The following is a 27,408-nucleotide window of genomic DNA, read 5'->3' as shown; positions in this document are numbered from 1 at the left end:
GTCCCCTGATAGTTTTCCTTAAATTTGAGCAGCTACATGATGTGACACATCTGGTTTAACCAGTCCCCTGAATGTTTCGATAACACTGGGGTGGACATCCTGCATCAGATTTCAGCAGAGATTCACACATGGTGTAAACCTGGAGTGTCAGGGTGTCTCAGTCACAAGTAGAAGGTTCCACAGAGAGCTCTCCTACTCAGATGCACCTTCTCCACAAATTCTCCCAGTTTTAAGATGCATTTCTAATAGTGGGTTTCTAGAATACTGACAGATGTCATGGCAGTACAGACACTCAACTCCTACGGTGCTTTTTTCCTACCGTAGAGAGGTGGCCTGCTAGCCAATGGGCAGAGAACAAAGGAGCACCTGATACAAGGCAGGCCAGAGGGTACCAAGGAAGGGTGTTAGCTGAAGATCTTTGCAGATGTGATCTTTAATCCTTGAGGATTTGGGGAAATGGGAAAGGTGCCAAAGGACAGAAGACAGATGACCAGGCCTTCAAAAGAAAAAGGTGAACCCCCATCCCTTGCAAGCTTCTGAGGCAGCCTGTTGAGTTCAGGGTGCTCAAGTGTCTGGGAGAGAACACGCAGCTCTCGGGGGGACCCCAGCGACAGATGTGGCCCTCATTGTACTGAGGCTCTGGTCACGGAGACCCTGTGGGGTTGCCTGGGCCTGCGGTGGGTGTCGAGCCCCTCATCATCCTGCCGGCAGAAGGCTGTGGCCCTAGAGCAGTCTCACAGCACGTCCTCTGGACTTGTTCCGCAGCAAATCCCAGACATTAAACCCCTTGATGAGAAGCAGGACAGTGCTGGGGAGGGGGCCCTGCCAGCACACTCTCTGCCTGCATGACCTCCCCGGTCCCTTCTCTGAGCCTCAGTGGCCCTGGTCCATAAAATGGGGTTTCTAGGGTTTCCGTGAGAGGCTGGGGACTGTGGTCGGCACAGCCCCCCGCACATGGGAGCCCTAGAGTTAACCGCACAGTGCCTGTTCTACGTTTTGGAGGTGGCACGACTTCTGCCCGGTGAATGGATGACCTCCCGAGACTCTGCCCTGTGTGGACTCTGCAGGCTGCATGTCCTCTGAATAGTCCTGGCCCAGAGCCAAGTACGGCAGCTGGACTGCAGCTCCTCCTCTTCCTGTTCTCTCCCTGCCCCTCCCCCTGCCCGGGCAGCACAGAAAGCTGATTGTAAGCAAATTCCTGGCCTAGTACTGGGCAGAAATGGCTGCAAGTGGCCGAGGACTCAGCCGGGTCTTAGGTGCCTCTTCTTGCCCTGCTTGGAGAGGAGCTCATTGGGAAGCCAGAGGACGCCTAAAGCCTGAGTACGATGCCGTGGTGATAGGAGCAGGTAACCAGGGTGTGCTGGAGCTGAGGGGCAGGAAGGCGGCCCTGCTCAGAGCCCGGGGGGTGGGGGAGTGGAGTTGGGGGCCCACTCCCAAGCCCCACCCCTCCCTCTCCTCTGTCCACAGGATGGCCAGGGTTTGGGCCAGAACAGAGTCGGGGGGCGGGGCAGGGGTGGAAAGCCCACTTAGTCTGCGAGCAGGCACCAAGGTTGTGGGGCTGGCTCTGCCATCAACTTGCTGTGTGGTCTGGGGCAGACTCTTGCCCTCTCTGGGCTTTGGTGTTCCCTTCTAGAATGACCAGAGAAGAATAGGTGAGCGCAGGGGTTTCCATGTATCTCCTGCAAAATTAGCCCCTTGGCACCACATTCTTAGAAAGCGTATGGTACACAAGGATTGGAAAGAAAGAGCCTTGGGATAACAGACCCATGACATCCAGTCATACCAAGTGCCCTGACTTCTGGTCGCCACCACTTCACCAGTAAGACCTTGTATCCCCCAAGGAAACTGGACAGTTCTATAAAGGGGGGTTAGGGAAAAATAGAAATGAGTCGCATGTCTGCAGAGGCTAACAGCCCCTGCTGTCTTTCTTGCACATCTGCTGCACTTCGCTGACCCCCAGGCTACAGAGTGTCTGATTCTGACACGTGACTGTGTGAGGGCGTGGGGCTGGGAGAAGGTTACCTTTGCTCAGATCCTTCCATTCACACTCCCTAGGGGCCTCTTCTGGCATTCTCTCCCACTGGGCTTAGACAGACAATGGCAGGATTGAAAGAAGACGTTTGTTACACAGTTTTAAAGCTGCATCCTGTTCTGACATCTCTTCATTTTTGTATGTTCTAAGAGCAGTCATGGCCAGTTAATGTTTTTAACAGTCACCTCTCCAGGGAAAAATGTGTGCAAATATATATACGTAAGTTTAGTATAAATACTGAAATGAAAGAAGCATAGCACACGATTTTACAAATAAGATACGCAGTACTCTAAATTCCAGGTGGCCAACTGGCTGTCTTCAAATTTCTGGGATTTTTTGCTACACTTAGCAACCTTCTGGTTCCTACTGACAAATAAGGCTAATGCCCAAGGGAATGTTTGACCTTTTGATTGACTTCAAAGAGTAGAAGTGAAGCAAAGCAACAAAGGTACATCTGAACTTGACTTGTTCCATGACGGGAGAGACTTCGCTCAAACAGATCATGTTTTTCCCGTTCTGGGAGAATACTTTCTTAATTCTTTGTGCTTTTTCACGATGGAACAGCCAGGGACACAGCACACGGTTGGGTTTCATCTGCATTGTTAGCGTTTTCTCCATTGCTTTCATAACTCTAACCATCAACAAAGCAATACATGGAGCCACGATATGTAATGTTCACTGACTTTCATGGTGCAAATACTCCCACCATGGCCGCCTTCAAGTTACCACGGTGACGCGGTTGCATGTGAATTTGGAAAAGAGTCGCAGCAGCCCACTGTGACACTGTGACACAGTGCAGCCTGCTGACGGCTGCTCAGAGGTAAAAAACCACAAGAGCATAGGTAATTGTGACACACAGTAATATGATGTGGGAAGTTGACAAGTTTTGAGTATGTATGACTTTTGTTTATAATTTATTTCACCATAAATTTATATAATTTAAATTGTAGCAATGGCTATGTTTGACAACTGTCACAAACCTCCTGGCTGGGGGGAAACCAGCTGTAGACCTAACTGGGTGCAGTAAATGGCACTGCGCCCCCCCCCCCACTCCCTTTCTGCCCTTGGTGACGGCACACCCCTGCTGCCTTCTGGCAGGGACAGTTGACTCCAGGTCACCAGAAGCCAGGGTGAATAGCCCACATGTGTGTGAGTCTCAGGTGTGAGTTTTTGCTTGCCATTGTTTAATTGCTACACATAAAGGGAAGCCCCGTTTAAGGGCATTTGGGGACCAAGTAAGGAACAGAGTGGCCATCTTCCGAGAGAAGGGTTATCTCTGCTCCCTGAGGTCACACCACTACCTGGGAGCCACCTTGAAGATGACCCTGATTAGTCACTTGACTAAATATGCCTAAGAGTGACCCAAGGAGCTTGTTAAAATGCAGTTCCTGGGCCTTGCCCCTGGTGATTAGGATTCAGTGGAAGTCAGCACATCTGACCAGAATTTGGAGTGGGCCTGACGCGGGCGGCTGCAGGCCACATTTGAAAGTCCGAGTCCAGAGCAGCTTCCCTCACGAGCCCCATGTGCCTGGCTATCTATGGATCCCTGGAGTCAGGCTGGAGGTTATCAGAGCCTGTAGCTTAAGACCCCCTCACAGGGGAAGGAGAGGTCACCAGAAGCCACAGGAGGGCCCAGGCAGGACTGGGGATGGACTAGTGGAGGAAAGAGGGTCCTGGGCTGATGGAATCTTGACCTTTGTCATTTGAGGTTTGTGCACCTATGGGCTAACGCGTGATGACTGAACTGGACCGAGTTGCCTGGAAGCTTTTATTCAGTTTCTGAGATTTATGATCACTACTCAAGAGACAAATAGCTACCATTTATTGTGGGCCTGCCCAGGGTCAGGTGCTTTACATATATTATTGGTTTTTCTCCCTCCAACACTGCAAGAAGCCCAAAGCTCATGGCAGGTCAGAGTGACTCTCCGAGGGCCATGTTCTGTAAATAGCAGAAACCAGGTTGAGCCCAGGACAGTTTGGCTTTAATTTGATGTATATATTAGAGAGCAGGACTTTTCAAACTGCAGGTTGCAACCCATTCATGAATCCCATCCAGCATGTTTTTTAAACCTTATTAAGAAACTTTTCAAACAGTAGGTTAACTCATCTTTCCAAATGAAATATAATTAAATGGATCTTCACATGCTTATCACGTGGATGAGTTGATATTGTTCATGAAGCTTTTGTCTGTTAAATACATTTCTAGGTGGGTTGTGTACCAAGTCACAGTGTAAAACACACTTCCTCCTGTGGCTCATGGTCAAAGGGAGTTGAAAAGCTCTGTTTTAGAGATTCCTTTAATGGAAGAGAAGTTGGCTCAATGACTTCTCAAATTCTGGGAGTCTCTATGTGGAAAATGTAAAACAAAATCAGCTCAGCCATGAAGAAATCCATCATGTGGGTCATTGCTGCCTCCTATTTATGGATGTTTGTCAAATTAATGGCTGAACGTTTTATTTGAGTGAACGCCGGGTTCAGGTTGGTGCTCAGAGAACATAGTCTTCTACTGACATCCCTGAAGACTCAGAGTGACCTTCTGTCACCAAGGAGGAATGTGTGCCAAGTGTTCCAGACAAGGCCTGTCCCCACTACTTGAAAACAACCAGGGCCTGTTCTCTGCCCGACAAGGGATTCTTCATCAGCAGCTCCGCGTTATCCTGAGAGTGAGGGAAGAAGAGGCCCTCCCACCCCACCGGCTGTGCTTGGCTCTGATGGCCACATCAGAATGACCCTGGGGGCTTGTGAGAAATCCGTCCCAGGGCCCGCCTTCACCCTGCTGAGCTGACTCTGGGGAGGGCTTCTCGGGTGGTCCTGAAGCTTCTCGAAACAGGAGAAGCACTTGCTACCAGGGGGGCCTGGTGTGCAACATGGGATCCCAAGTCAAGTTTAGGGCTCCTAACCCAGGGGCAGCCCTCCTAAGATCTTTGGAAAGAAACTTAAACATGTAAAATAGCAAAGTTCACCCAATCAGCTGGCACTCCTTAAGCTGTGTTCAGTGACTTCATTTTGAACTGTTCCCATCTTACTCCAGGAATGTTGGTGGTTGACAAAGAGTCACGTGACTAAAGCCTTCCGGGGCACTACAGTGAACCACGCTTGGGGAGAACAAGCCACATTGGACAGCAGCCGTCCACATGCCCAGCACGCACCTGGACAGCCGGTGATTCCACACCTGACAAGGAGGGTTTGTCTGCCTAGCAGCATACCAGCCACGCTCCCCTTCTGTCCCTGCCACGGAAACCGTGACTCTCCCTCACCAGTCACTTGCTCATCCCCAGGTGCTGGGAAACCCAGCAATGCGAGGCTTCGTGAGATAGCTTTTGTCTGATGACTGTGGATTTCTCCTCACCCATCACTCCAGCATGGAGCCACTGGCCAGGCCAGGGTGACGGGACATTTTTCGAGCCAGGACAAGAACCAGGGTTTTCTGACTCCCCACAGACCAGGTGTTTTATGGCATCAAGCTAGATGCTGTTGCAACATCCAACTCTCTGCTACCTCCCCAGGATCTTGACGAGCATGGGGACAGGGATGGGTGACCACGTTCCTCAGGTATATGTCTGTCTGCTTGCTGACCACTGCTCCTCTCCTCCTCTTTCCCTTGTCTCATTGCAGGACACAATGGGCTGGTGGCTGTGAGTACCTCCCCCTCTGCCCCACTTCATGACCCCTGGACATGAGGTTGTCGCCGGAATGTGAGGAAGCAGGCAGGGTGTGGGCCACAGGAGACATGGGGAGGCAGGCTAGCCTCCTCTCCAGGGCACTGATCGGTGGCTGTCAAATGGATTTCTTTGGTAGTTAAGGAGAGTATCAGAGGCTCTCTTTCTTCTCCTCTCCATAACATATGTGCATTTCCCCCATGACTTTGGGAGAGTCAGGGAGCTTTCAGAAACAAGATGATGAAGAGGTGGGAGCATATGTAACTGACATAGGCTGGGAGACATGTCAGAGCCTGGGGAGCTGAGGCCTGGTGGGTGGGGCCCTCTGACTACAGATGAGGGGGCGGTCCTTGCGTATATAGTCCCTGTGCTGCACAGCTGGGTCTCCACCATGTGTCACCCTGAAGTACCCAGCAGCCACACAGCCCCAGGTATACCCTGGAGACAGCGAGCAAGCCAGGCTAGCAGAGGAGGCAGGGCCCTGCCACAACACCACTGGCTTCTAGGTCCAAAGCTGAGCCAGGTCAGGGCTATCCTGAGGCTGTGCTTCTCAAACTCTGGTCCCTGTACCCCTAGAAAGCTAAAGTGTGTGCTAGAGGTGTTTACAAGACAAGCACGGTACATCCTCCTGAAGCAGAGGCTGCTCTAGAATATCCATACGGGAGGACTTCGCAATGCTGGGGACAGGGGGCCGTGAGACTTGCGTGAAATCTTAATCTTTTTCCCTGACATATTAGTTTTACTTGAACGTTTTACAGGGAGTGCTATGTAACTCAACTGATGAGTAATTTAAAACATTGATTTTATGTTAATATGAACACAGGCTCATCCCCCAGCTCTGCCACTTTCTATCTGTGAAGGTCAAGGCAAGTCATTTAGGCTCTCTCAACCACGGTAAAAGAATAAAAATGCCCAGTCTCAGAGTTGCCATAAAGCCAGCAAGTGACATGCCTTAAGGACCAGCCACACAAAGCCTCACAGATGGGGACTCTTGTTATTGGAGGTTCCCAGCCCAAGGGAGGTTGGTGTCAGTGCCCTCCAGCCGAAGACCCACCCAGACGCAGCCCTGCCATTCAGGGAGTTGGGTGATGACTGGCTTCGGGGGGGGGGGGTGCAGCTCAGGAGAAGGGGGTTAAGAAGAGCCTATTCTAGGATATGAACTCTGGTTGGATGATCTGGGGGGCAAAAGAGGGGTTTGCTCTAGACTGGATACTGTCAGAGCAGGAATGCCCCTGCGACTAGCATCTCGATAAATCTTATCTATGGGGAGAGGGACCAGTAGGAGGAGAGGATAACTGGTAAGGAAGCAGCAACCACTAATTTTGGCCAAGAGAGGAGGCGGTGTTGGGTATCTTGTGGGTGACCCAGAGCCCTTGTTTTATGTTTGTACTCAGACAAAATTGTGAGATGGGCTTGTTCTGTCCCATTTATCATGGTCTCAGTCTGAGGTGGTCATTCTGTGAGGCTGCTCAAGTGTTATGGGAGAGTATGGTTTACGGCCAAGGGCCAGGCGGCTTCCCAATGCCAGAGTGGCTTTTTTTCTTCCACACTGAGATGTGTCAGGAGTATAGATCCTGAGTCCAGACCATCTGGGTTCAATTCCCAACACCTCTACTCTGTGAGCCTGAGGCAAGCTACCTCCTTGGGCCTCAGTTTCCTCATCTGTGAAATGAGGAGAATCATAGCACCCGCCCCTAGGGTTGTGAGGTGGATTAAATGGGGTGATGCACTCACCGGGTCTGGCACAGAGTCATTGCCAAGTAAACTTTTAGAAACAAGCTTTCTGAGTTACACCGTTTCTGTTGTTATCTTGGCAGGGATGGTAGTGGGAGGACCAGCACTGCAGGTCTGTAGACTCAGGGCCAGTTCAGTTTAACAGATACTTATTGATCTCCCACGAAGTGCTAGGAAAAATTAATAAAATCCCTGCAATATTTGTCCCCTCGCCCCCCAAATAAAGCTGTGCTATAAAGGTAGCTTCCTCTCTTGGGCACGTGCTGTGTGTCAGGGATCAGTGCGTGAAGCAGGCCAAGGGGTGTTACCATCATCAGGCCCGTATTTGCACTGGAGGAAACAGGCCAGATGGATTAGGTGCTGAGGCCGCTCCAGCAGAAAGAGGAAGTAGAGCTTGGCGGTCTAGCTTGGTGCTCACTGGGCAAGCTCACGCGCTGCCTCTGTGCTTCTGAGGAGGCACGAGGCTTACCCTCACCTAGAGGAGATGGGCACCCTGAGCGGGCCTGGGCAGGGTGCAGTGTGACTTCCCAGAGCCACCCAGGCCATGCAGGAGGGAAGCTCACCTTCAGCTGGGACATGGAGGGGCAGGACCAGTCATGTTGCATCTTGCAAGACATCTGGGAAAGTGCACATTTACGGAGGAAGCAAGGGGAATGGCATCCCCAGAGGCGAGAACAGCATGAGCCTAGGGTTAGCACGCTGGCCCTGTAGCGAGGACCCTGAGCTGGCAGGTGGGCCCCAGCGATGAAGGGAAGACCCTGTGTACCCCCCAGGCGGCGTACCTGCAGAGACTGGGGGTGAACACGGCAGTCTTCGAGAGACGCCCAGTGATTGGAGGTGCAGCTGTCACTGAGGAGATCATCCCAGGTGAGCCCTGAGAGGTGGTGTGGGGGTGGCAGAGAGTGACCAGTGGTGGCCACCGGTGACTGTCTTTATCGGATTCCATTTCAGGGTTTAAGTTCTCCCGAGCATCCTACCTCCTCAGCCTGCTGAGGCCACAGATTTACACCGACCTGGAGCTGAAGGTAGAACTGCACCCCCCGCGCCCCCCCCCAGTTCTACCCATGGCCTGATGGTGGGGGAGGGGCGGTTCCAGCTTCCCCACCTGGGGTGAAGCCTCCCTATTTTGTACCCACGTGGTTCCCTGCACCTGGGTTCTCTCTTCTATCCAAGGGTTTGTCTACCCACATGCTCTCTTTGGTGCATTCCCGCAGATGGGTTTTGTGAAGCCTACCCAGTGCCTTAAAAATGGGAAATTTCACATAAAACTTGGACATCTTTTGAAGAACAAGCCTTGTCAACACCAGGCCCATGTTCCTGCATGCAACACTGGCTGGTGCCTTGCACAGGACTGGGGTTCCAGCTCTGCCTAGCCCCATCACCTCCTGGCATGTCACCTGGCCCTCGCTGGGTACCTGCCTGAACCCCTCCCTGGGCCTCTGACAAGAGCCCGGTTTCTTCCCTCATTAATCTTTAGATCCTGTTACCATTCTCAGTCTCTTGAGCAGGAAGTTGGACCCCAGGGATTTTCAGTTCCTCTGGCTCCTGGGCTGCTTTGAGGGGTCCTGAGAACGCTGACTGGCCCCTAGATGACTCCTCTTAGTCAGCTTAACCTTGGGCCACAGGCTGACCCAGCTCTGCCCCTGTCCTTGCAGATCACTGCCTCTTTTGTAAACCCGGTCCCCGCATTTCTGGAGCCCACTTAGCTTCTCCCTGCTTGTGCCTGGGTCACCACTACTCAGGGAAAAGGATCCTGTGTATCATCCATACAAGAAGCTGTGAGCACTTTAGCATCAACTTTGCTCTAAATTGAAAGTTTGAAATTAATAAGATCTTCAACCACTATTGCCTACTTAGAGAAATCACGGCCAACCAGGCAGGACCGGATGAAATCTAGCCAAGGCCTGGGAAAGGGTCTCTGGTCCGCAGTCCACACCAGATTAGAGCTGAAGGCAACCTGCAAACGCACGCATTATACATAGTGGCAGATGTGGCTGCAGATGGGGACTGTGGGTAGACCCTCCTTTTGAAAAATCTAACTTCTGAAAACTCAGGATGACAGCATGGAAATTTCCACGAGTATTCTCTTTATAGAAGTTACTCATTTGAAAATGTTTTCTGTCATAGGGTTCCTTTAACTAGAAACTCCCAAGCGAATTGAGTGTATGACTTGACCCCTAACCTTAGGCTGCATTAATAGGAGCGTGGTGCCCAAATCATGGGACAGAACAGTCCTGCTTCGTGATGCACAGAATTAATCCCGGGCGGAGCCTGGAGGGGTGAATAGGACACTGGCAACCTGGAAGGCATCTACAACAGGGCAACTGAAGTCGTTCTAGGAATGTCCTCTTTCCAGACAACAATAAAGAACAGTTTAATTACCAGTGTCACAACCTGGGCTACAAGCTCTAATGCTCTATCAATTGGGCTGCACCTGTGAGACAAGAATTGTTTTAGTGTTCCCGTTTTATGACGAGGGAACCGAGGTGCTGGGAGGTTAAGTTCACACACTGGGAAATGACAGAATTTGCATCAGGTCTACCTGCCTCCTGCTCCCTGTTCTTGAGGTCCAATGTGCCGCCACAGGCATCCTGATAGCGATCCTGCACGTTACAGTTTGCAATGGACAAGGTCACAGGCAGGAGCTCTCCAGGTGGGGCCTGGGCAGAGGACAGGGCTGAGCTTACACACCCTGGGACCTAACAGTTTTGAATCCCTGCTTGGTGGTTTTATCAGCTGCCTCCCAGCGCCCCGTCTTTCTCATCTGTAAGGTGGGGATGGTGATAGTACCTACACGGTGAGGCTATTGTGGTGGTTTTAATAGGTTCGCTCATCATTAGTGCAGTGCCTGGGGCATGGTTAGTACTCAATAATTGTCAGCTAGCACTATAACTCCCATGTAGCAGCTGAGAAAACTGAGGCCGCAGAAAGATAAGGCAGCCGACCCGGGGACCCGGGCCGGCCACTGCCTATCAGACCTGGCCACTACAGGCCTGTCCCCGGTTAGACTAAGCCCTCACCTAAAGTGTGAGGCTAGCCTTTCGTGCCACTGTGTCTCTTCCATCCTTGAGCCAGAGGGTGGTTTACCCCACCCACTCGGGGCCTCAATGGGGCCTGCGTTCTGGATCTTAGTTTCCCCAGCTGTCAACAAGAACATCAGATTGGATCACCTCCCGGGTCTATCCACTATCCTGGTTTGCTTTGATAGCCACCCCACATTAAGCAGTGGAATCCAGGCTGGGAGGGCAGAGTTCTGCCCTGGGGGTCTTTTCTCCCGCATCAGCCAGGGGCTGCCTTATCCTGCTCTTCCTGGGCCAGCCTTGACCTCGTTCAAGTGGCAACCCCTTGTCCTCCCTCCCCTTCCTCTCTGTTCTTCCGGGCCTTAACCAGATCAGTGTGCTCCCACTTTGCTCCCTGGAAACCTGATGCAAGGCTCTCAAACTTTCAGGTCTGTCAGAACAATGTGGGAAACTGATGGGACCCTGGGGGACCTTGATTTGAGGGCTGATTCTGCAGGACTGTGCTGGGGCCCGGAACCACACCCTTTGAATCTCCCTTACCTCTGGTCCCTCATATACACCTTGTCCCTTCCTAGTGATTTCCACCCAGGATGCTATGCATGCTGAGAACACTTGTGGGGAAATCAGAAGAAGGGCTTTGTTTTTATAAGAGAACCGCACGATCTGAACCAATCTAATGGTGATTCAACATCCCTCTTCTGATTCTGACACCACATAATTAAAGCCATCAAGAATGGCAAAGGTTCAATTGATGAGAAAGTCCTGAGTCAGACAAAAAAAAAAAAAAAATCATATTCAATTAGTTCTACTTGAAATAACTCTTGGGTCCCTTATCTGGGGTGGGTTATTGATTCATTCATTCAGTAAACATTTCTGAGCCCCTTCCCTGTGTCCCGCACTGGGAGAAGCCCTTGGGGACACTGTGGTGAATGGGGGCAGCAAGGCTTCTGCCTTAGGAAGGGAACTTCAAGTAGAGGTAGGTGTTGCCTAAAGAAAGGAAAACAAGACAATATGGTAGTGAAGGCCAGAAGTCCAGCCTGGACTGGCAACCAGGAAAACTTCCCTGAGGAGGTGACATTTGAACTGACATGCGGATGCTAAGAAGTCACCAGCCTTGTGGTCACCTGAGCAGAGAATGTTCCAGTCAGAGGGAAGTAGAGGTGGACAGGCCCAAGGCAGAAGAAAGTAGACTGTGATGGCAGAGGGACAGCTGAGGGTGTGGGAGAGGGGGTCCGGATCAGTTGACATAGGGCCTTGTAGGCTGTGAAGGAGGGACTGCATTTTATTCTGAGTGCCATGGGCAGAAGAAGTGGAGGGATGGAGTTTATGACTTCATGAAAGGTCAGTCCGCCTGCTGGGTGGTATGGAATGTGGTAGAAGCGGCTGTGGTCTCAAGGAGATGGGTGAGGCGGTGGCTGCGGTAGTTCACAAGATGGTGGCTTGGGCTGAGGGGCAGTGGAGATGGAGAGAAGTAGACAACTTCTGGAGACTCGGCCAGTGAGACTTGGTGAGTGTTGGGATGAGGGGAAAGGAAAAGGAGAAACTAAGGATACTTCCTGGGTGAGAAAGACTAACCTGAGAGAAACCAACCTGAAATTTTCTCCAGCTTGGATCAAATACATTTCCCCATGTTGGTGTTAGAAAGGACTCTGGAGGTCTTCCAGCCCAAACCCCTACCAAACCTTTGGACTCACCTCCACAGAATGCTCTCCCCATGGCGATCCCACCATCTGGAATATCTCTGGCTTAGGGAAATGTCAGCTGTAATTGTTGGAGAGGGCTTTTTTGGTTTCCTTGTGTTTTCCAGAACTTCTACTCACAGATCTTGTTTCTGTCTCTGGACATGTACCTGGTCTGCAACATGGCATTCATTTATTCAGTCAACAGAATACGTATTGATTGCATTATATCTAGGTGCTAAGGATATAGCACTGAGAAAAGAAACTATGTCCTTGAGCTCATAGAGCTAAAATTCCACTTGGGGGAGACTGGGTAACTAAGTATGCAGTTAGCCAGGGGGCAGTAAGTGCTTCAAAGACAAATAAAGCAAGACGAGGGGGCAGAAAGTGCTGGGCTGGTAAGGGAGGCCTTGCTGCTCAGGTGACATGTGAACAGAGCAGTCAGAGAGGAGAGGGAGCTGGCCAAGGATCTGGGAAAGAAGTCTCTAGGTGCCAAATTCATCAGGTTAAACACATTAAATACGTACAGCTTTTGGTATGTCACTCATAACTCAATAAAGTGGTTTCAGAAAAAAACAAGTCTTTAGTTGGAATAGTAAGTCTTATTTGTGGGGCCAGCTCAGGCCCCTTGTGTTTGATCTGTACCTCCATTGAAGAAGTAGATGTGCTCTTGGAAAGTTCTGTTTGCCAGTCAAATATTTGTAAGTCAAATCATATTTTAAATGCATCAAGGGAACTTCCATTTAAAGTGACCCTGGAGTAAATGAGTCTGCAAAGTAAATAAAATTTTTTGATGTGAATAATTTATCTACCTCGTAAGTATGGATTTTCACATAACCATTGCTTTATTGTGTCTTTCTAAATTTTAATTATTTATTTCTGAAGTGGGGGCAGTTATAGACTAGTGCTGAGAGTCAGAGCTTTGGAGTCACAGAGATGTGGTTTTGAAACCCAGATCCACCTCCCAAGGTGACCTTGGACAAGTTATGTCACTGCCCTGTGCCTCTGTTGTATTCGTAAAATGAGGACAATGTACTTAGAGTTGTTGTGAGGTGATCATTGTAAACCTTAGTACAGTCCTTGGCACAGGGTAGCTTGGTGTGGTGTGGTATAGTGTGGTGTGGGATGGTGTGGTGTAGTGTGGCATGGTGTGGTATGACATGTTGTGGTATGGCGTGGCCTGCCAAAGAGTGCCTGGGCAAGCACGCTTTTTATGCACTTACATTAGAAAATGTAAGAACCAGTGCCACGTGCCTCGGGGAACTGTTTGCAGAGACCTAAATTGTTGCAAACCCAATCAGGGAAGGGTCAAGGGCAGAGGCCACAGATCCCTTAAAATGTTGCTTTGCTATGTGTGTCCTGCAGAAACACGGGCTGAGGCTTCATCTTCGGAACCCCTACTCCTTCACCCCAATGCTGGAAGAGGGCACAGGGAACAGAGTCCCCAGGTCCCTTCTTCTGGGCACAGACATGGCGGAAAACCAGAAGCAGATTGCCCAGTTCTCGCGGAGAGATGCGCAGGTAGGGAAAGGGACTGGCAACGGGTCTCCTCCTCCCTTGCCAGCCTGGAGGTGGCTCCTGAAAGGAATTGGGCCTGGTCGGAGTCACCCTAGAGCATGTCGTCCAAAGGCCACGAGGGCTGGGACGGGCCACCCCACCTACCCTAGGAGGGCTTCGGTCTGTGGTAGCCTCTGATCCGAGCCCTTCAGAGAGAAGGGAATGGAAGACAGTGATTAAGGCCGGTGGAGACCGGAGACCCTCAAACTATGAGGCCACTGTTCAGGTGGTCTCTGCTGGCTGAATTTCAAAAGGGAATCCACCGGTATGTACTTCTACTACGGTGCTTTCCATCTTTCCTGCTTACAACTAGAACTCCAGGTGGTTATCAGTATTAAGTCCATGAAAGCCAAAGAAGAGGAATGAAGGGAGGATCAGAGACAATTATGGATAGAATGAATTGGATCAGGAATTTAGGACAAGAGATTTGTAATATTCATTCGATCTGGCATTAATCCCCAGGCAGCCCAAGGCAAGAAATTGTCCAGGATGGCATGCCGGTCTGCTGGAAGGAAGGACATAGGTCTGATGGAGAATGCATAGCTTTCCCTTGGGATTGCATTATAAGGAATTTGTTGGGTACCTTCATGTATATGAGTCATTGAATAATCTTTTTTTTTAATGTTTATTTATTGTTGAGAGAGAGAGGAGGGGAGGGGCAGAGAGAGGGAGAGACAGAATCCGAAGCAGGCTCCAGGCTCTGAGCTGTGAACACAGATCCCAATGCAGGGCTCGAACTCACAAACGGTGAGATCATGACCTAAGCTGAGGTCAGATGCTTAACTGACTAAGCCACCCAGGTGCCCCTTGAGTCACTGAATGATCTTATGGGCCTGGTGTGACTGGTGTTGCAGATATAGATTCTTTAAATGGACATATTTTTGTACCAAGCCTAGACACAAGCTGAGGCATAGTATTAACTCATGTCTCAGTGAGGACAGTAAGGAGAACCTAGGTCAATACAATCCGTGTGTGTTGCTTTTTGTACTCTATTGTTGAGTAAAACCAAGAGAACTGCAGACACACAGAATCTCTCTTCAGCCAGTGGTTTCTAAGCCTGGCCGATGAGCAGAATCACCTGGGGAGCTTGCTTTTTCAAAGTGCTTCTCTTTTGTGCAGCGGGTTGGGGACGCCTGCCTCCACCCTCTCCTCTAAACCCTGACCATCTCAGATGCACCAGAGAGGATTCAGGACAAGGCCACGTCCCCAGGCCTATAGGACAGTGGCTGAGGCCTTGCATGCTAGTGACCACAGGAACAGGAGGCAGAGGCCACATCCCGGGGTGGAAAGTAAGGAAACCGAATTCCGGTTTTATCTTTTCATGTTGTCACATTAAAGGCCTACTGTAGAGAAGGCTGCTAAGGTCATTTTTATCAAGACTTCTCAAATGTACTTCCACACAGAACTTTTCCTTCTGTAACCTTATTAAAATTCCATGGATATATTCATGAGTATAGATGAACCAAAAATTTAAAAGTTGAGGGCTGAGGATTGAGACAGGGCCCTGGTGGCAGAGGCCTCCATCCCAGCTCCTGTCACCCACCCAGTGAAGGAAGGGTGGGTGTCCTAACCACTCTGTTGAAATGGATTCTGAAAAGAAAAAGAGAAAGAGAGAAATGGACTTGGCTTGGGGGGCTTGTGGGGCGATGGGGAGTAGGCTTCTGTTTCTGCATAGGACAAGAGGATGGAGGGGATTTGCAGGCCAGGAAACAATAGTCATCATGCTGGAATACAGGGGAAGGGATCTTTTACCAGTAATACACGGGAAGACAGGACTGAGAAGAGAAACTTTAAAGTGGTTTCACGGTTTATCACAGAAACCACATCCTAGGATACTTGCCAGTTTTCTGTGGCTGACAACTGGTCTTGGCCAGCATAACTCTTTGTCCCTGCCACCACCCTACTGGCTCATGTACTGCTCAGGATTTCTCCGACCTCCCCTAGTGCTGACATCAGCTCACAGACCCAGAACTGGGAGTAATTTGCCTGAGGAGTCACGGAGGCCTGGCTAGGAGCAGCAGGCCACATGGGGGTGGCATGGAGGGCAGAGCAGTGGGGCAATGTCCTTGTGGGATTCTAAGCAATGGGGCCTTGACTCAGGGCTCTCTGTTCCAGGCGTTCCCCAAATATGAGGCATTCATGAATCGGTTGGCATTAGCCATAGACCCTCTGCTGGATGCAGCGCCAGTGGACGCGGAGGCCTTCCAGAGGGGTTCCCTGCTGCAAAGGCTCAAGTCGCTCTCCACCCTCAAACCCCTGCTGCAGGCAGGTAAGTCCAAAGTGCAGGCATCTGGGTATGATGAGTGACCTTTGGGGACTCGAGCCCATTTTCCTGATGATTGGACCAAAGCCTGAGCCTTCTTCGGCCTGCCACCTGCCACCAATTAATAGGGGCTGTCCGAGTACTCTGGGGAGAAGGTTTTCACCCAGCCCACCCTAGAAACAGAGCCTGAGAAAAGGCTTATATGCAAATAGTTCATTTTGAAGGGTGACCCCAAGGAAAGGCGGAGTGCAACTGGAAAGATTTCCAGCGGGAGACGCTGCAGAGTTGCATGGACAAAGTGTGTGGATTCGGGGAGGAGTGAAGGACTGATCAGAGCCAGTAGAATCTATCACAAATGCCAGAAGTAGACACTGCCTCTCAGATGACCAGTCCAAGAAGCTTCATGCGACGAAATGTATTAAGCAAGTGCTGTGTGCCAGACACTAAGCTAGGCACTGGGGCTACAACAGCTAAAGATCACGATCCGTGTCCTCGGGGCCCTCCTGCTCCATGAGCCTCCGGCGGAGTGTGAATCAGCCTGAGAGCAATGGCCTGGCCTAGCTGGCTGCCTCCCAGGGTATGGGCCTTACAGAGTTCGGAGTAAGGGAATAAGGTACAAGTTAACATTTTTCCAAAAATAATTCTAACAGCTAAAATGTATTAAGTGCCTATGAACTTGCAAATGCTTTACATATGTCACTCAGTCCTCACAGTAGCTCCTGGGATATGAAATATTACTCCCATTGTACAGATAAAGAGGTAGGAGCAGAGATATCACAGATTGGACTGACTCTTTCTTGCCTATCTCAGCCTATGTGTTATGGGTCTTCTCTTTTAGGTCGCGTGCTGGGAGCCCAGTTGCCCCAGTATTACCAGGTCCTCACAGCTCCAATTACAAAGGTGAGGGGCTCCCCACCCTCAGGCTGGACCCCACATTGAGGGGGACTGTCCTCCCCAGGTCCCTATGCCCTTCTCCCTGACATTTTGCGGTCCTAGGTGCTGGATCAGTGGTTTGAGTCCGAGCCTCTAAAAGCCACTCTGGCAACGGATGCTGTGATCGGAGCCATGACAAGTCCCCACACTCCGGGGAGTGGGTGAGTGTGGGGTGTGGTGGTAAGGGGCGCAGCGAGAGCAGAGTGAATCCCCCACAAGTGCTAACAGCTGCTATTACCGCTCACCGAGCTCTCTGGGTGAGCCGGGCATGAACCCAAGCTCCCATCTAACCCTCAGAGCAACATCTGAGAGCCATGGCTCAGAGAAGGGGCAGGTCTTGCCTGAAGTCACACAGCTAGTGGTTACAGAACTGATTTCCAGCCCACGTTGTCTGACCCTCCAAAATCCTCCTTCTTAGCCACTACTCCTTACTGTTTCAGCGAGAAAAGCCTCTCTCCCACTGTTATATCTCAACATGAACAACTTCCCACTCTCCTCCTCCTCCCCCACTTTCTCCTTCTTTTCTCTCTCTCCCTTTCACTCCTTCTTCTCTGTCTCTCCTCTTTTTGTCTCTTCTCCTCCCACAAAGTCCCATTAGCCCTCCCCCACACACACAAAGTTCCTTTCCCTGGGTTCCAAGACACACACGCGCGCGCACACACACACACACACACACACACACACACACACACACCTTGGTGAGGGTGGAACGCTATAGGTGGGGGCTGTGTTGACAGCCTGATCCAAGAGGGGGCAGGCAGACACAGTGAAGTCTGTACCTATGGGATGAGTTAATGGCCACTTGTAGGAGCAGGAACGGAGGGTGTGTGGGGTGTGTGTGTGTGTGTTTGTATGTGTGCGTGTGCGTGTATGTGTCTTGGGATAGAGGATACTGCCAAGTGTTGGACCATTTCTGGTGTATCACAAGATGCAGCTAGAAGCTGTCAACGTGGCTTTTCTCTCAAAAGATGAGAACCACCCTTGGAAGTGGTTTTTCAACACACATTAAGCCAGCTCTGAATTCCCCAGGGCCATGGAAGAAGGGGGTTGGCAGTGGTTGCCATACTTTGGCCAACTCTGTCATCCACCAGCCAATTTGGATGTTCCAGCTGGTGCCTTCTGTCCTTTTCTCTGTAGGTCTCCAGGAGGCCTAGCTACTGCCCAGTTTATGAAGTGTGCCTTTAAGTAATTTGTTTCTTCATTAATTCTTTCAGTCAATATTGATGGAGCCCTTCCCTGTGCCAGGACCTGGGGCCAGGTAGTGAATGGAGCTGAAATCCTAATAGGAGAGGTAGACACAGAGCAGATGATGATACCGGAGTTCTGTGAGGGTTAGGATGGGGGTAAAGCAGGGAAACAATGCTGTCCAGGGTCAGAGAAGGTCTCCAGGAGGAAGGCATGTTTAATCTGAGACTCTCAGGACAGGAGGAATTAGGTAAACAAACACGAGGGAGGAAGGGGCCTTGAACCTGCCAAAACAGCATGTGCAGACACTGGGGGCTGAGCACAGATGATGCGGGGGTTTGCTTTGGCAGGAGTGCGGACCGCAACAGGGAGCATGGTGAGGGAGGAGGCTGGAGCCCTGGAGGTCATTTTCAGAGACTGGCAATGACCCTGAGAGCAACACCAAGCCAGTGAAGGCATCAAAGGAGAGAAGTGACAGGACTCAGCTAGGTTTTGAGATTGGGCTCCAAGCCTGCAGGAAAGAAAGGGTGGGAGAAAGTGGTCCAACTAGAAGAATATCAGTGCAGCACTTTAGGGATGAGAGGAGAGGCCTGGATCAGGGAAGAGGCCTCAGGGAGCAAGAACTAGAAAGTTCTTTGGGAGGCAGGGTTGATGGCACCTGATGGCATGGAGGCAGTGCCCATTCAAAGGTTGTTGGGAAAGGCAGCACAGGGGGAGGGAGAGGCTAATGGCACCAGAAAGAAAGGTCTATTTGCATCTAAGCTCTGGGATTAAATTCCACCTCCAACCACTGATCCCAGTGGTCTGTCCTCAGGTATGTGCTGCTACATCACGTGATGGGGGGCCTCGAGGGGATGCAAGGGGCCTGGGGCTATGTCCAGGGTGGCATGGGTGCCCTCTCTGATGCCATCACCAGCTCAGCCACTGCACATGGAGCAAGTGTCTTCACTGAAAAGGTGAATGTCCCCCTACCCCTTACCCTGATTATTTGCAAGGATCTCAGTATAGAACCAAATGTCAAATTCTGAAGGTCCCTCCTTTAACTGAGGCACAACGTGGGGCTTGGAATCAAGGGGCTGAATTTATGTAGCCTGTTAATGGCTGGGCAGCTGTCAACCAGGCCCCTGTTCTTCGGACCACCTCCTTTGAATTTTCTGGCCCCTAACCCCATTTGGGCTGAGCCTTTCATTAGAGTGAGTGGGCTAAGTCTTCACCACTTTGCTGCAGAGCCCAGCAGGGTGGCTTCAGGCTGAGGAAGCTGGCAGTACCCCAGAGCAGCACAGACAATGGAAATCCTCCAAGATCCAACTGTATTTTTCTTCCTGGGGGGTTTCTGGGGCCTCACTCTGGTGGGCTCTAGGCAGTGGCCAAAGTGCAGGTGAGCAGCGAAGGGCACGTCCAAGGAGTGGTGCTGCAAGACGGCTCGGAGGTGAGGAGTAAGGTGGTGCTGTCCAACGCATCTCCACAGGTCACCTTCCTGAAGCTGACACCACAGGTAAGGCCTGAGGGTGGAGGCAAGCTGTCCGCCAACATGGGGGGTGTTGGTCAAGGGAGCCAGGACTGCATGAGGACGGGAGATGTAAGTGCCAGGTATCTGCACTGGGGGAAGCCATCTCTTCCTTACCCAACAGGCAGGTAGCAAACAGGGAAGAAGCCTCATGGGTGGGAAAGAAGGTCCGAAGGAATGAGATGACCTAGGCCATGCAGCTGGTGATTGGCAGAGCCGGAGCTAGAACCCGGGTCTGACTTTTAATCCAGAGTTACCCTACTACCCTGATTCCCCCTCTAGCCAATGCTAATTCCAGCATCTGTGTCAATTATGGCCATATGGATGCTCAGCTTGTGGGCATATATTAAGAATACTGATTTAGCACACAGAACTAGAGAATTCAGTTGAACTTGGCTGAGTTCAGCCGATCTGGGCTTGCTCATGCACCTTCCATCAGCTGTGGGTCAACTAGTGGGTCCTGTTCACCTTGGCTGGCTTTGCTCATGTGCCCAGGTTGGCTGGCTGGGGCTAATCCAGGACGATTTCCGCTGGAATGACCAGGTTGACTAGCTCTGCTCCATGTGTCCTTCATCCTCCAATGTAAGTCCAGGCATGTTCTCAGGGTCTGGCCGAGGACAAAAGTGAGCAAACTCATTCATGCAGGTGCTTTTCAGGCTTCTGTTTGCATCCTACTTCCTAACATGAACTTGTCACAAGCGCAGAATCACAGTGGGAGGATGTTACAGAGGTGTGTGCATCTAGGGAGGGGTGAGGATTGGGGGAAATTTTTGCAGTTGATCACACCTTCCCTGTCACCAGAAGATATGATAATATGTATATGAGTATGGAGGTCCCAACCATTCTTGGGACTACCTGGGGGGGGGGGGACAAGATACCACTTTTTCTGAGTAATTCCACTAAGAAAATTCAACAAACATCTGTTCAAAAGCATCTTGTCAAGACAATTCTGAAATAACCAAGATTTACAAGAGCTTGGAGACCAGAGGAGAAAAGGGGCCTGTAGCCCACTGGCCGTATCCAAAGCAGGAGCTGGTGTGGGCCATATTCATTGCTCTGGCAGAGCTCAAAGGAAGAAGTGGTTAGTGTTAAGCTGGAGGGGATCCAGGCTGACTTCACAGAGGAGGTACTTTGGCTGATCTCTGAAGGATGGAGAGGATTTCTGGCAGTAGAGGTTGAGGGACCATCCTGAGCAAAGGAAGAAGGCAGCCCCTTGGGGCCTCAGCCATCCTCAGGCGTTTTCATGGAACCTTCTTCCAGGAATGGCTTCCTGAGGAGTTCATGGACAGGATCTCCCGACTAGACACCCAGTCACCTGTTACCAAGATCAATGGTAAGAGGCACACCAGACTGCAGAGCTGTCTCTTCTGACATTACCTGAGTGAGAAATTTCCAAGTCTGGGAAGAACTGGCCTACATCATCACTTCTATTCTCTGCCCTCCAGCCTGCCCCCTAGTTTGAAGGTGAAACACTCTTTCATACTTTTTCTTTGCAGTCCATCACTTGGGTGAGCAGGGTGATGGGTAGAAAAGGAGGATCCTGGGATCTGAGGACATGGGCCTTTGGGCCCTCATCCTCCTCTTTGGTCCATCAGTGGCTGTCGACAGGCTGCCTGACTTCCTGGCGGCCCCCAGTGCTCCCGGGGGCCAGCCACTGCCCCATCACCAGTGCTCCATCCACCTAAACTGTGAAGACACCCTCCTCCTCCACCGGGCCTTTGAAGATGCCATGGATGGCCTGCCTTCCCACAGGTGGGTGGCCGCTGGGCTTTGGTGTCCCCTGTTACAATCTTACACGCATGGGCCAGGTGAGGGGTGGGTGAGGGGTCTGTCTAGACATGGCAAGGATTGCCTCTTCCTCCTGGTGTTAAACATTCACAGTGTCTCAGAATCTGCCTAAACCCATACTTAAGTCCAAGGATAGGAAGTACATCTAGACAAGAAGCCTGTGGGCCAGGGCAGGTAAGGAGTAAAGAGTAGGACGTGGTTCAGCCAAGTGTCACGTATTAGCAGGAGAGCAAAGGACTGCAGAGAAAACAGCACTGGCCTTGGAGAAGAATTGCAGAAAATGCTTTCTGGGAGAGAAGGGGTTTCTCTGATTTGGCAGCCCCATCAATGGGCACACACTCACCCAATTCCCCTGCTCCATATTCTCTTGTCTCTGATAAGATGCTTTCATAGAAAACTTCTAACAAGCATTTCCTACCTCCCATCTCAGCTGTCTCTCCATCCTTCTGGGAACAGGCAGGGACCTTAACAGGAGCAAGTATCTCTCCATAGTGTCAACTTCCACCAAAGCCTGTTGAAACCTTTTCTGGGCGGGACTCTGTTGAGTACAGGTTGGGGGAATTGGAGGTCAGGCAGGGGCATGAAACGGACACAGAGCTTATCGTAAGGCAGGCACATAAATATTTATAGCATGAGGTAAAGAGGACAAGTGCCCTGAGAGAAGGGTAAAAGGCAATGCCCATTTATTCATTCATAAATATTTTGGAGCCCCTACTCTGTAACAGGCTTAGTCCAGGAACCTGGGCACAGAGCAGCAAGCAAAGTCAACATGGCCTCTGCCCTGAGGTCACTGACCTTCTGTGGTGGAAGACAAGACAATCAACAAACATGCACTGATAATATGGAGAAAAATAGGTCAGAGGAAGGGAGGATTTGCTAGCCTTTATAAGAAGGTCAGGAAAGAAAGGCATCTCTGATAGCATGGCACCAGAGACCCAAAGAATTGAGAATAAAAATCTTATCAATATCTGAGGGAAAACACCCAGGTAGAGGGCAAGTCAGGTGCAAAGGCCCTGGGGCAGGATTGGAGTGGTGTGTTGCAGGCACAGGGATGTGACCAGAGAGGCCAGAGGAAGAGAACCTGGGAGTGAAGGGGGGGGGGTGGTCCCAGAGCAACGGCTGCTGTATCCTGCTGGGCCCTGGAAGCTACTCCTGGCTTTTACTCCAGGCAAGTTTGTGCAGAGCCTGACTTACATTTTGGAAAGACCCCTCTGACCACTGTTTGGAGAAAAAAAGGCATCTGTTGCAATTGGTTACTATTGCAGAATCCAAGAGACAGAGGACTGTGGCCCAGACCTGGGTAGGGGTGGTGGAAGTGACAAGAAGTAGCCAGATAGGGGTACCTGGGTGGCTCAGTCGGTTAAGTGTCCAACTTCGGCTCAGGTCATGATCTCATGGTTCATGAGTTTGAGCCCTGCATCGGGCTCTGTGCTGACAGCTCAGAGCCTGGAGCCTGGTTCGGATTCTGTGTCTCCCTCTTTCTCTGCCCCTCCCCCACTCATGCTCTGTCTCTCTCTCAAAAATTAATAAAACATTAAAAACATTTTTAAAAACAACAGCAGCAAAAGAAGTAGCCAGATACTGGGTATTTGAAGGTGAAGCTGGCAGCATCTGCTGTTGGACAAAAGTCAGGTGTGAGCAAGAAAGAGGAGCCACTAAAAGATGGTGTTTGTCTTTACGAAGAAGGGGAATCTGGTGTGTCTGGCTGGGGAGGAGCAGGCTTTAGGCATTCGGGTTTGGACAGGTTACTCTGGAGCTGCCTACTGGACATCCAGGTTCAGAAGACACATTGTAAATGAGGGATGCAGGGAAAAGGCCATTTCACGTGGCCTGAAGGTGGTCAGATGTGGAGATTAGAGGGAAAACGTGCCCCAAGGAGACGGGGCATTGTTAGCAGGGGAGGGGGTGGGAAACCGCTCAGGGCTCTGTCTGCTGGCCGCAGCCCCGGACGCTCTGATTTCCCAGCCTGCTCAGGGAAAGGTGACCGGGGATGAAGTCCGGCTACCTGAGCATCTGCTGCCGTAGGCCTGGCCCCTTCCCTCATTTGTTTGTGCTGCCCGCTGGGCCCTGGAGACCTGAGAGGCCTGGCAGAGCCCAGGCTGTAGTGGAGGAAGGTGGGGACAGGCACCCATTGGGGAGGGAGGCTAAAGGGAACCAGAGGCCCTGGGGTGGCGGGTGGGGAGGCTGGTGAGGGACTGGGAGCTCCTCTGGAGCATTCTGGACTGTCCTGGGGGACACGGAACCCGTGCAGGCAAGCAACCACCACAGTCTCGAAGAGACAGTGACCTTGGCACCAGGTTACCCCGGGCCTTCCTTCGTTATGTCCCTGGCACCTCAGAGAAGCTCCCAGCCCTTCCTTCAGGGAAGCTGCTGTTCTTTGCCCCTGACCCTCTCTCCTCCCCCATGTGGCAGGCCTATGATCGAGCTCTGCATCCCTTCCTCGCTGGACCCTACCCTGGCTCCCCCCGGCTGCCATGTTGTCTCGCTCTTCACACAGTACACTCCCTACACGCTGGCTGGAGGCAAGGTGTGGGATGAGCAGGAGAGAAACGCTTATGCAGACAAAGGTAAAGAGGGCCAGACCATCCTGTCTCCAGAGTGACTGGTGGCCGTGCAGCTCCAACGGACCCCTCTCCTCCTATCTGTGCATTCAGGATTAACAATGCCAGGTCCTGCCCCAAAGGGAGAGAAGAACCCAAGGGAACCCAAGTCAACACAAGGAGTGCCTGCTAGGGTCCAGCACTGGGCTAAGAAAGCCTGAAAGACACGATTCCTGTCCTTAACGTTACTCACAGTCCAGTCGGGATTTGGGGGGATAAATAGAGAAACCAGTCTTACAATACAACTTACTCTGTGAGTCGAAGAAGGAAGGTATGTGCCAGAGAGATAAGGAAGAGACATTTGAGCTGGGTTTTAAAGGAAGAATGGGAGTTGGCCAGGCAGCAATGGGCATTCCAAGCGAAGAAACAACTTGAGCAGAGCAAGGAGGTGAAGAAAGCTTTGCATATACACGGGAGACAAATAACTTTGTGTTTAGGGGTGGGATGAGCAGGTGGGAAAGTGGGGTGGACCCAGAGGCCTTTGTAATGAATTATTTACTTGCCCATGGACTGTTTATGTATTTTTTGCTTATTGAGATATAATTTGCATATGATAAAAATAGACCCATTTTAAGTGTGTAGTTTAGTGAATTTTCATACATTTGCCAAGTTGTACAATCATGGCGTCTCCTCTTCTTCCTGCTCACACCATCTCGTTTCTCTGTTGTTCTGTAATCAGTGTTTGACTGCATCGAGGCCTACGCCCCTGGCTTCAAGGGCTCCGTGGTGGGCAGGGACATCCTCACACCGCCTGATCTGGAGAGAATTTTTGGGCTTCCTGGAGGGGTGAGTATAAGGCATCCCTCATCACATTCTTCTCCCTGCACCCCCACTCTCTGGTCTGCCCACTTGGTTTTATCTTGTCTGTCCACACCCAGCCCGTATCGAGAAGGGAGGACAGTGCAGAGACCACGGTGGAGAGGGGACAGAGAAGTGGTCAGACCCAGGGAGTGGGGAGGAGTAAGATCAGACAGGAGAGGCAGTGCCTGCTGAGAAGGTCACCAGGATGTCCCCTGTCTGGACATCCATGGCCACCTCTCCCATCTGGCTTTCTTCAGAGGAAGCTCCCCTCTTAAGGTAGCAGGTCCTTGGACTTTCCTCTCTGATTTATCAAAGCCTTGTTGAGACTGGAGGCAAAGGGACCAGTTAGGAGGCCAGGTCCATACTGCAGCCACCAACTTCACGTGGCTCTTGGTGGTTTCAGTGGGTGAGGCCAAACTGAGGCGGGCTGTACACATAAAACACCCACCAGCCTGCAAAGGCTTAGGACAAAAAAAATGGAACACATCTCATTAATAATATTTGTATTGGTCACATGTTGAAGTGATAATGTTTTGGCTCTGTTAGGTCAAATAAAATATATTATTGACTTTCATTTCACCATTTTCTTTTTAAACTTTAATGTGGCTCCTAGAAAATAAAAATTGCATATGTGGCTCATGTTATGTTTTTATTGGACAGCGCTGGTCCAGATCTAGAGTGCGGGAGGCCAGACGGTGGGAAGGGAACAGAGTGGATGGATATGGGAGGCATAGGGCAGGCTGAACTGAGAAGTCTCAGTGTAATGTGGTCAGGGTGGAGGTGACGTGAAGGGTCCACCTGGAGGCCCAGGCAGGGAAGGTGATGCCGCCCACCGAGGTGGGGAAGGTGGAAGAGAGCAGACTTGGGGGTAGGGGAGGAGGAGCCCAGCTTGGGACATGCTGACGTGGTTAGCTGGAGGGACGTCCAGCAGGTGTGATCTTCTTGTCCAGACCTGCCCTGCAAGTCTGACCTTCCCCTTCCCCTTGCTCCCCCTGCCCCCACACCTTCCCAGCTGCTCGGACCCCAGCCAGGGGAGCAGGACCAAGCCTGAGTACCCTGTCCCTGTCTGCCATCCACTGTGACTCTGCTGGGGCTTGGACCCCTGGGACCCAGGCTCAGGTGGGTGTCTCGGCCAAGGAAACATGAGCCGGCTGCCAAAATAGGTCAAATCCTCCATTTTTCAAACAGACTGAGGAGGATTTGTAGTCCTCGGCAAACACTTAACATCTCCCTCTTCTTTCCCTCTCACACTCTGAAGGTGCTCCTCACCTTTCTTTCCTCCTGAAAAATGCCTCTGGAAAACTCCATCCCCAGCCCAAGGACATGCAGCTGTCCTCTCTCTCCCCTCCCCTTTCCAAGAAAACATGCCGGAAGGAAAAGAACCTTCCTTGGAGAAGGGGAGGGGAAGAAACCTGCAAAGGCCGGAAAGACCATAACACTCCTATGTCAACGACTGTGGCCCTGCCTCCCGCAGAACATATTCCACTGTGCCATGACCCTGGACCAGCTCTACTTCGCCCGCCCCGTGCCCCTGCACTCCAGCTACCGCTGTCCTCTCCGGGGCCTGTATCTCTGTGGCAGCGGTGCCCACCCTGGTGAGTGACGTGGGCCCTCTTCCCTTGTGCGGGCTGTGGGGGCTGGCTGGATGGCAGAAGCTTGCTGACGGGGGAGAAGGGGGGCAAGGAGAGATGGAGGGGAGCAAGGAACTCCCATGAGAACAGGCCATCCCCCATATTGGGGATTCTCAGTGCACAGGAAACAGGTGGGAGGAGGGGACCCTGCCAGCTGGCCACACCCTCGGGGTAGCTCCCACCTCCTCCAAATGAGGTTTAAAAATTTGCCCCAGAGGCGGCTCTCCAAATGCCAACTTTGGTTGTGGAAGACCCGTGTCCCTGAATTCCCCCTCCAGGTGTCAGACCAGTGGGAATTGGTAACATTACGTTTCTTAATTTAAAAATTCTTGCCTGCGTCCATTCCAAGCCTCGCTGACCTTGCCAGGGCTGCCATCCCCTGTGGACACGCCCCAGAGAGGTCTGAGCTTCCACCCCTTGCCCCTTGAACCTTTAGTCTGACGCTTTAGTTTCACGCCCGGAGGGTCTCCATCCAGCGCGTTGGCTTTCCAGACTGAGGGGGCAGGTGCTTGGACTGTGCACTGGGCCCCCTGCCCAGAGTTCTGAGCAGGAAGCCTGGAGGCGAGCCCAGAATCTGTCTTAATAGTCGTCCTAGTTCTGATGCTCACGTCTCCAGCACCGCCCTGCAGGTGCCCATGCTCTGCTTCCTTGCTGGCTTCCCCATGAGCTCTGGCCCCGCCTGCTCCCTGGGGACGGTCGTGAGCACCGCTTAGGTTCACGGGAGACTCCCTTCCAGGAGGAGGCGTCATGGGAGCCGCGGGACGCAATGCAGCCCATGTCGTCTTCAGAGACCTCAAGAGCATGTGACCCTGAACCGACTCTGACCCAGGACAAAGAATCTACCCTTGAGATTTTAAGTCCCCATTGGGTCAGTTTCCCAGGATACGGCAGACAAGCCCTCATGCTCAAGGCACTATTTTAGGAGAAACGTACAGGTTACATTTGATACTTGTTAACCTGGTACCCATGTCTTCATGAGTGAACCGGTTTTGTGTTATTAAAAACAATGTTTTAGATAA

The 27,408-nt window shown here is 51.4% G+C and overlaps 2 protein-coding genes across 2 annotated transcripts in view; both read left to right on the top strand.

Annotated features, from left to right (window-relative positions):
* The window catches only part of HPS1 (HPS1 biogenesis of lysosomal organelles complex 3 subunit 1), a 32,514-nt gene extending 25,213 nt beyond the window's left edge, over positions 1-7,301 (top strand). Inside the window, exon 21 of the mRNA XM_045040526.1 lies at positions 5,648-7,301. The gene's annotated coding sequence lies outside the window, so the exon portion shown is untranslated. The remainder of the gene's footprint in view (positions 1-5,647) is intronic.
* PYROXD2 (pyridine nucleotide-disulphide oxidoreductase domain 2) lies at positions 531-27,408 on the top strand. The gene is made up of 16 exons (XM_003994289.4): positions 531-1,346; positions 5,648-5,667; positions 8,199-8,292; positions 8,377-8,450; positions 13,490-13,645; positions 15,797-15,950; positions 16,783-16,844; positions 16,941-17,038; positions 18,877-19,018; positions 19,423-19,557; positions 20,830-20,902; positions 21,165-21,321; positions 23,770-23,924; positions 24,637-24,743; positions 26,233-26,353; positions 27,126-27,408. The coding sequence occupies exons 1-16, from the start codon at positions 1,220-1,222 to the stop codon at positions 27,194-27,196; spliced, it is 1,746 nt and encodes a 581-aa protein (XP_003994338.1). The 5' UTR covers positions 531-1,219; the 3' UTR covers positions 27,197-27,408.

This window comes from Felis catus, chromosome D2 (assembly GCF_018350175.1).
Source record: "Felis catus isolate Fca126 chromosome D2, F.catus_Fca126_mat1.0, whole genome shotgun sequence".
NCBI lineage: Eukaryota > Metazoa > Chordata > Mammalia > Carnivora > Felidae > Felis > Felis catus.
The sequence above is the reverse complement of the archived record's forward strand: the minus strand, read 5'-3'. Positions and strand labels throughout refer to the sequence as shown.

Bases quoted from the DNA above. Each gene is read 5' to 3' on its own strand.
- PYROXD2 (XM_003994289.4), top strand. From the start codon at position 1,220: ATGGCTGCAAGTGGCCGAGGACTCAGCCGGGTCTTAGGTGCCTCTTCT. The intron at 8,451-13,489 runs GTAGAACTGCAC...TGTGTCCTGCAG, and splicing joins ACACCGACCTGGAGCTGAAG to AAACACGGGCTGAGGCTTCA. The intron at 19,019-19,422 runs GTGAATGTCCCC...GGTGGGCTCTAG, and splicing joins CAAGTGTCTTCACTGAAAAG to GCAGTGGCCAAAGTGCAGGT.